Source organism: Triticum dicoccoides, chromosome 7B (assembly GCF_002162155.2).
Source record: "Triticum dicoccoides isolate Atlit2015 ecotype Zavitan chromosome 7B, WEW_v2.0, whole genome shotgun sequence".
NCBI classification, from domain to species: domain Eukaryota; kingdom Viridiplantae; phylum Streptophyta; class Magnoliopsida; order Poales; family Poaceae; genus Triticum; species Triticum dicoccoides.
In genome coordinates this window covers 766983928-766993494 of record NC_041393.1, presented here as the reverse complement: position 1 = coordinate 766993494, position 9567 = coordinate 766983928, and the positions used below count along the sequence as shown (strand labels likewise).

Sequence of the window (9567 nt, the reverse complement as noted above, 5' to 3'; positions counted from 1 at the left end):
GACTTGAGGAGAACTTCCTTTCCTCCTATGATATTTTTTCTTTCCACCCGATGATTTTCATGACAATACGATCGATAACAATCAGACTTATCCAAACCCACATTGGCTGGTAGACCAAAATACTTGTCATTGAGAGCCTCCTATCAAGATATTCAAATTTGAGCTAATTTGTTCTCTGGTATGCAGTCTCGTGTTTGGACAAAAAATATGCCAGACTTATCAATGCTCACCATTTGTTCTGAGGAAACACAATACAAAACCGGAATTGATTTCAGAGCCATTGCATAGGATCGCTTTCATGAGGATCCGCGAGTCATCGGTAAAAAGAAGATTAGTAATAGGGAGGGGGGGGGGCTCTCGACAAAGTTTAATACCAGAAGAAATTTTTCCATTATCTTCTGCATGTGCCAAAAGATCAGTAAGATCCTCTGTACAAAATAAGAAAATATAAGGCTACATATAGAGGATCTCCTTGTCTTAAGCCTCTTGTAATTGAAACTTTCACCTTGTTCATCATTATTCCAAACCCTGTAATCGACAGTGGAAACAAATTGCATAATATGACTCACCCATCTCTACTGAAAACCAAGTTTCAAGACCTAAGCCAACATCTCTCCTGTATATTTTTCTTTTTAGTTTCTATTTATATCGGCCCAGAAAGTTTTTCGTTGTTTTTTCAACATGTGGGGAAAAATTTTCTTTTCTTTTCTCGCTTAACATTGTTAGTGAGTAAAATTGACAACAATGTCATATAAGGAACATAATTTAGCAGTGGTGTCAAATAGGAAAGAAAATATTACTTTGGGCCAAATAGGGAGGTCAAATAAGGAATTCTCTAAAAAGAAATGGCTTTGTAGAGCTCACTCTCCCACTAACTAGTCGCTCCCCCGCAAAAGATTTATCCCCAACCATAACCCTAGATCCCCTATCTCCACCCGGGTAGCCATGGCTCTGCCGGTGACGGCCTCCATCCCCCTCCCCGATGAGCTCCTGGAGGATATCTTCCTCCGCCTACCCACCCTAGACACGCTCGCATGCGCCTCCGCCACCTGCACCTCCTTCTATTGCGTCATCAAAGGGCGCGCCTTCCGCCGCCGCTTCCGCATGCTGCATCGGCCTTCGCTCCTCGGCTTCATTGACGCGGCCGGATTCCAGCCCGTCCAGGCGCCGCACCCCTCTGCCCCGCTGGCCGCCGCCCTCGGCCCATGCGCTGCGGATTTCTCCTTCGTCCCGGTCGTTGTTTCTTCCTCATCCTATATCCTGCCCGAGGAGGATGGCCCTTGTTGGCGTCCTCGTGACGCCCGTGATGGTCGCGTCCTCCTCGATTGGATCTCCCTCCAACCATGCATCGTCAAGAACTGGAGCTACTCAGGAAAAGGCTCCGAAGTTAGCATCCTCATGGACAGGAGGGAGCTCGTTGACTTCTTCGATGATGGTCGCCGCCTCACCTGGACCAAACGGGAGCGGTGCAACGCCGCCGACTTTCACCTTGTTGTCTGTGACCCCCTGTCCAAGAGATACCTGTTGCTTCCAACCATACCTGAGGACCTCGCCGCTCAGCCACAGGATCGCCTTTGGGAATTTGAGCCCGTACTTGCTCCAAATACCAGCGATGAGAGCGAGGAGAATCCCTTCAAGGTGATATGCATAGCAAGGTACCTGAAAAAGCATGTTCTCTTTGTCATCCAGTCCACAACTATGCAATGGTGTATGGTTGAGTCCCCTGTCCTCCCTTCTTTGGACGACATGTCCTATTTTGACTGTGTATGCGGCTGCTTCTACTGGACACAGTGTTGGTTTTGGAGTGACAATTTGATGGTGCTTGACACATGCACTTTGAGGTTTTCAATCGTCAATTTTTTCACCGGCTACCATCTGCAGCTCAGAGATACTTACCCGGGCTTTCTTCGTCGGCGCCCAAATGCAGTTGTTGCGGGCAGGGAAGGAGCCATTGAGATGTTTTCTCTTGTTGGTCAACATGGGTCATTTTCTCTCCATCATACCTCTCTACAGGATAATTTGCATGAATGGAAGCTTGAGAAGATTGTACAGCTACCTGGGCAGTATCAGGAGTATTCTATTTCCACAGTGGGTGCAGCCGAGGGATTCTTGTTCTTCCAGGGCGCTCCGCTTGGCATTGAGTTTCAGAATGTTGATTGGTACTTAATGGATGTCAAAACTTATGAAATTACCAAGATCTATACAAAGATGGGGAATTTCTTTGATCGTAAACGTGCCATTCCCTACTTTAGCTTCCCAAGTCTGTTATCAGAACCAACTATTTGATCAACTGGTAAGCCTAATCATATTATTTTTTGTTGTCATTGGATGCACAATTTTCTTGTTCTCCTCACATGGTTATGAATAGACCTAGTCATTGTGCTATTAAGCTTGATTGCCTTGTCAAACTAGCTAGGAGATGTAGCCAATTCATGCTTTGATTTTGCACATATATTTAACAATTATATATCTTAGGAGTTCCTTTGTTAGTAAAAAAATACATACTAGTTTGGAAAGATAATTTTTTTTTGAGGCAAGCCAAAAGCTAATGGCTTTAGACAGGGTTACATTCAGATAGAGACAGATCAACTAATTGACTTGGGACACCGGCAATGACTCTGCATCCACCGTTCTTCCTTGCCCAAGCAGCCAGCGAATGTGCTAGCTGATTGCCCTCTCGTTTGGTTGCCGACCAGGAGACGGATTCAAAGAGCCCCATCTGATCCCTGATGTCTTGGACAATGTGGTGTAATTGTGATTTGTCCACTCCTTCCGCTTTCAGTCGATTCACCATGGTTAGGCAGTCAGATTCAATGATTAATTTGCCTTGGTACAAGCTTGATAGCTCGCTCATCCCCAACTTGATTGCCTCTGCTTCTGCTTCTTCAGGGCCTGCACTTGCCTTGATCTTCCTGCAGACTGACAAGACCACATCTCCCCTGTGATCTCTGACTACCGTTCCAAGACAGGTATCCTCTGAATTGTCGACGAACGACGCATCTGTATTTAGTTTCCAAACTCCGACCGGAGGGGGGTTCCAATTGCAGATCATCTTCGGAGTCTGGGAGGGAGTGTTTAATTTTTCAGGGAACAGACTACCTTTCCCTCGGTCATCTGTCAGTTCGCACATTGACTGGTGGATCTCTTCCTTGTACCTCTCCAAGAAGTGAACCGATACAGAAACTCTTGCTTTTCCTTCTCCATGAACGCAGTCATCGCGTAGGAACCAAGCTCTCTAGAACAGTAACATTAGCTTCTCCCTTGTGTCTTCATCGCACTTCGCTAAGAGGCATTGGAGCCAGTCCCTCCCTGTGTACCTGAATTCTTTCTCTGTGGGTAAGGCCCAAACTTTTCTCATCTCACTCCGGAGAGCTTTAGCTTTTGTGCACGCCACCACTGCGTGGAACTCATCTTCATCCTCCTGACCACAGATGGTACAAGTTGCGATCTTCCCCAAGGTGCGCCTGACTTTATTTTTGATGGTGGCCAGAGAATTTGTTGCAACTCTCCAAGCATTTATCTTTATTTTCTGGGGTATTTTGGACTTCCAAATCAAGTCCCAGCCGTTCCTATTATTTGCTGAGCCTGAAGAGCTAGATGCCTGGGCCTTATCCCTCACTTTGATTTCCTCGGACAGTTTATACGCACTTCTTACAGAGAAAATACCCGTATTTTCATGATGCCAAGCAATGATGTCCGTAGACCTCCTGGTGGGCAGTTTTATCCTACAGATTGCCTCTGCATCGTAAACAGGGAAGATTTGATGAATGAGTTCTGAATTCCATTCATTACTGTCCGGTTTAATGAGCTGGTTCACCCAACGAAGGCGTGAATTCCTTATCAATGTGGCCGCCTTTAATCCATTAAGCCTGGGGATCCAATTGTCTCTCTGTATCCTAATTTTCCGGCCATCACCGATCCTCCAAATGACTCCTTCTTTTAGGAGTTCAAGCCCAAATTCAATTCCTCTCCATACCGGCGATGCGTGAGTGAGCAAAGACTGTATCTAGTAACTCCCCATTCGGGTAATATTTGGACTTTAGAACCCTAGCACACAGGCTGTCCGGATACTGGAGTAATCTCCATCCTTGCCTCGCAAGCAAAGCTTGGTTAAAGGACATCATATCACGGAAACCAATTCCACCTCCCCGCTTCGGTTTCACTATTTGTTCCCATGACATCCAGTGCACCTTCCTGTGTCCCTCTTCATCACCCCACCAAAAGTCCCTAATAAGTTTCTCATACTTTTCACAGAAACTTTTGTTCATCTTGAAAATTCCCATTGGGTAGGTGGGTAATGCTTGAGCAACCGATTTTACATGGACCTCTTTTGCTGCGTGAGACATGTACCTTTCATTCCAATCCGAGCATCTCTTCACAAACCTCTCCATAATAGGTTGAAACTTTTCACCCTTCATCCTACCCTCCGGAGTTGGGAGGCCCAGGTACTTGCTCTCAAAGGATGATGCCACTACCCCTAGTGTATCCTTAATACTTTCCTGGACATGCACTGGGCAGTGTTCACTAAACAGTAAGGAACACTTCGCTTGACTCAGTAGCTGCCCCGTGCCTCGTTGGAACTTTTCAAGGACATCCTTTATCACTAAAGCCTCCTCATGTGAAGCTTTAAAAAATAGCAAACTATCATCAGCAAACAACAAGTTGGAAATCCCCGGGCTTCCCCTAGCCACCTTTATGGGGGTTATTCTTTTAGCTGCAATCTCCTTACGGAGGGCGCTAACTAGTCCATCTGCTACTAGCAGAAACAAATATGGACTTAGGGGATCACCCTGCCGAAGCCCTCTTGTAGGAATAAAGGATTCAAGGAGTTGGCCATTCCACTTGACAGCATATGACACCGATTTGACACAGCTCATTATCCACCCAATCCATTTTTGGCAGAAGCCCAGTTTGTGCATTGCTCCCTCAAGAAACCTCCAGTCAACTTTGTCGTAAGCTTTGGCAAGATCCAGTTTGTACGCACAGTGAGTATTCGATCCATTCTTGCTATGTTGGATCTTATGGAAGCACTCGAAGGCAATGGTTGCATTATCAGTAATCATCCTGCCGGGAATGAAGGCGCTCTGCGTCTCTGAGATGATCTCATCCAAAAGAGGCCTTAGTCTGTTTACCAGACATTTTGACACCACCTTGTAAAGTACATTGCATAGGCTGATCGGTCTATAATCCTTCAGATCTTGTGGGTCACTCCCCTTGGGGATGAGACAGATAACCGTATCATTTGTACCTGGTGGCATAATCCCTGACTTGAAGAATTCTTTCACAGCTTGTATAACATCTTCTTGCACTAACTCCCAGTTCCTCTGAAAAAACCTAGCATGAAATCCGTCGGCCCCCGGAGCTTTTAGAGGACCGATCTGGAACGGTGCATTTGAAATTTCCTCATTTGTAAATTCTTTGGTCAGGGCGCGGTTCATATCAGCAGTGACTCGTGAACTGAGGAGTTCAAGTATGTCGTTTGGCTGCACCCCGTCATCCGCCTTATAGAGATTTCTGAAGAATTCCGTGGCCATTTGCTGCATATCCTTTACATTCTCCACCCAACTTCCATCCTCTTTCTTCAGTTTTCTAATGGAGTTCTTTTTCCGTCGCCATGTGGCTCTACGTTGGAAGAATTTTATGTTCCTGTCACCCTCTCTGAGCCACATTACCCTTGATCTCTGCTTCCACATAATCTCCTCTCTCAGTAGAAGCTCGTCTAGCTCCAAAGCGAGCGCCTTATGTCGTCTTTCGCGATCAGCGGACACAGGTTCTTCCAAAAGTTTGCTTACCTTATCTCTGATTATTTTTGACTTCTGTATAACCGACCCAAAGCTGTTCCGACTCCATCTTGACAGTTTTTCCCGCATGCCAACAAGTTTTGCTGATACATCACCCAGATTTTTTGCTGTGCGAGAGCTGTTCCAGTTTTCCTCAATCGTGTGCTGAAACGAAGGTACCCTCTCCCACATTTGTTCGTACTGGAACATATGCCGTCTATTTTTATAACCACTTTGTTTGCTCAGCTGTAGTAGCAGTGGGAAGTGATCCGATCTCGTGGAGCAAACATGAGTTACACAATGGTCTATAAAGAGGTCAGACCAAGATGGTGAGGCCACTGCCCTGTCCAGTCTAGCTCGGACATTCATATCCCCTTGCTGTCTGTTGTCGTATGTCCAGTCTGGCCCAGAGTAACCTAAGTCATGGAGATCACACCTGGATAGCATATCTCTGAAATTTGACATTTTCCTTTCAGATCTCATTGCACGAGACTTGTGTTCGTGTTGCCACATGGTCTCGTTAAAGTCACCGATCATCATCCAAGGTTCACTTGAGCTAGGAGCAATACTTTGGAGCAGATTCCATAAGAGATGCCTATCTTGGCATCTTGATTCGCCGTACACAAAGGTTCCCCGCCACTTCGGACCATGGGGTTCAGTGACGATCACATCAAAATACCTCGGTCCATACGATAACACTTTTATTTTTATTGATTCATCCCAGTACAATGCGATTCCAGCACCTTTACCCTTCCCATCATGTGTCAAACAGTGCCTCATCCTAACCGCCACTTCAGTGCTTTTACTTTATTCTCACATTGCCTAGTTTCAGTAATGAAGACGATCTTGGGCTGGTATGTATGCACAAGGCATACTAACTCTTGAACTGTCCGGGGTTGCCCGAGCCCCCGGCAGTTCCAGCTTAGGGTCGTCATGGCACCTGACGGGCGCCGCCATTAGCGCCCGTCAGTTTGCCGGTAGCCCCTGGGCCGGCTGCTTCCTGATCATCCAAACCACCCTTTTCCTCCTCCCCTGTCCCCCCCTGCTGTCCTTTTGCTTTCTTTTTCTGCTCATTTTCAGTACTTGCCTTCCTCCCCTCTTCTTCGGTAGATGCTATGTTCCCTCTGCCTGTCCTCTTACCTAGGATTGTATTTTGTGCTGCAGCAAGCTTACCCTGGCTCTTACCCTGTTGTGTTGACACTCTCTCACTACTCTGTATCTGATCTCCACCCTTTGTCATGTTCTCTGCTTCTGAAAGCACAGAGGTCACCTTGTCGCGCCCACCTCCAGCCGTGGCGCCGTCAGAAGTGATTGTCAGGTTCCTATCTTTCCCACATTCAGAAACAGTAGCAGTTTGTTCCTTCGCCAGCGCGTTCGCTTGGGTTGGTGCAGGGTTGACAGCCGGACCCAAGGCGAAGAGGGCGTTGGGGCCAAAGCCCGGTAGAAACTCGAGGTCCACCTCATCACCCCCTATCTTGAGTTTCTCCAGAGTGTCAGAAGCATGGCCAAGAGGGGAATTGTTGGTGACGACCCCTACTCCATCCATGTCACTGTTTACCTCAGCCATCTCTGGATTTGTGACACTCGGGATCCTAGCTTTGGGTGCTTTCGGACCCCCATCAGCAGAGTCACGCCGTCCCGCATCCAACCTGATCGCGCTCACTGCCGCGATTGCTTCCTGCACCAGCGGATCGGCCAGCACGTCCGCAGGCACACTGCGGTATTTCTCCGCCGCGAGTCTTGGAGGGGCTGTGCAAGCAGTCCCAAGGTTCTCTGAATCGAAGTGGAGAAAGCGACGTGCGCTGGCAGCCTCAGGAACTACGACTCCACCTCTACTACCACTCCTCTTAAAAGGTGATGAGCGCATTGCTGCCGAGAACCTCATCTCTTGGAGATCCTCGGGCAGCTTACAATCGCGCTGACCGTGTCCTAAGTGGCCACAGTAACTACAAAACCTAGGCAGCCTCTCATATTTTACATTCAGGCGATACAACTTATCCTCGGCAAAATCATGGGACTCTAGCTTACTGCGTATGGGTTCATCAACATCATGACTGATTCGGACCCTCATATACGTGCCCCAAATCCTGCCCTCTCTATCTGCATCCACCTCTAGGACCTCACCTAGCTCTGCGCCCAGCTTCCTGGCCACCGACTCGAAGAACATGATTGGTGGGGCGTCATAGATCCGCGCCCATATCGGCATGTGGGCGACCTCAACAGCTTCCGGGTTAGTGCTCCTGTCCACCTCCACCATCAGAAAGGCATCACCTTTATGTGTCCAGGGACCATTGTTGAGGATGAACCGGAAGTCCCCTTCGCGCTCGAACTCGAGGTGAAACCGGTTGTTCTTGAGCGGGGTGTAATTGAGGCGCCCCCTCAAGCCCCACTTGCTTTTGAGCTCGTTAAACAGCCCCCCGATGCCAAAGATTTGCACCGAGAAGAACAGTCCAACGGCGATCCACCTTGAGCGCATGGACGCCCTTTCCCTGGACAGGTTCAGCTCCACCACATTCGGAGCTTGTTCCTCCCTGTTGACAGGGAAGCTTGGCGCCACCACCTGGTCACGTTGTCCATATCTCACATCCCTGCCGCCTCCCACTCCTTGGGCGACAGGAGTGCGGTAGGGATCACCATGGTCCGACGAGGATCTCCCATGGAGCATAGGCCTCCTGCCCAGCCCCAGCTTGCTGTTGGAGTCGACCTCTTCGCCACTGTGCATCGGGCCCTTGTTCTTGCGGGGATCCTGCCCAGCCATTGCACATGGGTGCTCTGTTGACAAAGTTTCAGGTGTATGGTGTCTGTTGTCCTTGTCCTCGGCCAGATCCTTTATACTCCCCGGTGCATCCTCAGGACATGGAATTTCCTCCCTGGGGATTGAGACATCCTGATCTCTTTCTTTACCTGGCCTCGAATTTGAATCAGAGAATGGATCCCATCCCCTGTCTTTGTCTGGAGGATCAGATAGTATCCGCACATTTGAACCTTTTGCCGCTGCGCCATGATTTCCTTCCAGAAATCTGTTCCCAAGGTCCAAACGCATCCTCCCAATCTTCTCTTTGATTCTTACTAGCCCCTCTTCAGATGTTAATCCCTGATTTTCTGTGCCACAATGCCGATTTTTCTTACTGGCGATTCTCCCTTCCGCGTATCTTTTTACCGCGGTCCTCGCTTTGATCCATGCTTCCCGGAGCCCTAGCGGATCTTCACGATCTCCTTGTCTCTCCACACGATCCTCCAATCCACTCCCCTTCACTGATTCCGACCCCTCCCCCCTCACGAGATTGAGATCGCCGCGAGGGGTACTCTGTCGCCTCGCAATCGCCCCATCGGGGGCTCCGCTAATTGCGCTCATCTTCCCATGAATTTGTGTAATATTTGTCGATCCATTATGATCAACGCTATACGTGGATTCGCCATTGCTGATCACCACCAACCAACTGGCCCCACCAACCAACCGTAGACTTATCTTGTCTAACCTAAGAAGTATACCTAAACCATTTCTGTACATTCATCAGGGTCCATGCTCTACCCCCAAAGATAATATTTGTTGCTCCATCTTAGGAGTGAAAATTGCTTCCCTTGCATCGTCATATGGTACATCTTTAGTCAAACTTTACACTTACACAAGAATGTTACATAGCATGTAAGTTAAAAGCTCTTAGTCATCTATTTACGATTATTTATCTTGTTATGTTTCCAAGACCAGATAGGGTTCACTTGTTATGATCTGCAAATGTTTATGTATATTGCTTCCAAACTGCAATTAAATGGGTCTGGAATTATT

At 47.9% G+C, this 9567-nt stretch overlaps 1 protein-coding gene across 1 annotated transcript; it reads left to right on the top strand.

Annotated features, from left to right (window-relative positions):
- The first annotated feature begins 945 nt into the window (after window positions 1-945).
- LOC119338148 lies at window positions 946-2286 on the top strand. Its single transcript, XM_037610444.1, has one exon. It carries the CDS (start codon window positions 946-948, stop codon window positions 2284-2286), a length of 1341 nt encoding a protein of 446 aa, XP_037466341.1.
- The last annotated feature ends 7281 nt before the right edge of the window (window positions 2287-9567 follow it).

Bases quoted from the DNA above. Each gene is read 5' to 3' on its own strand.
- LOC119338148 (XM_037610444.1), top strand. From the start codon at position 946: ATGGCTCTGCCGGTGACGGCCTCCATCCCCCTCCCCGATGAGCTCCTG.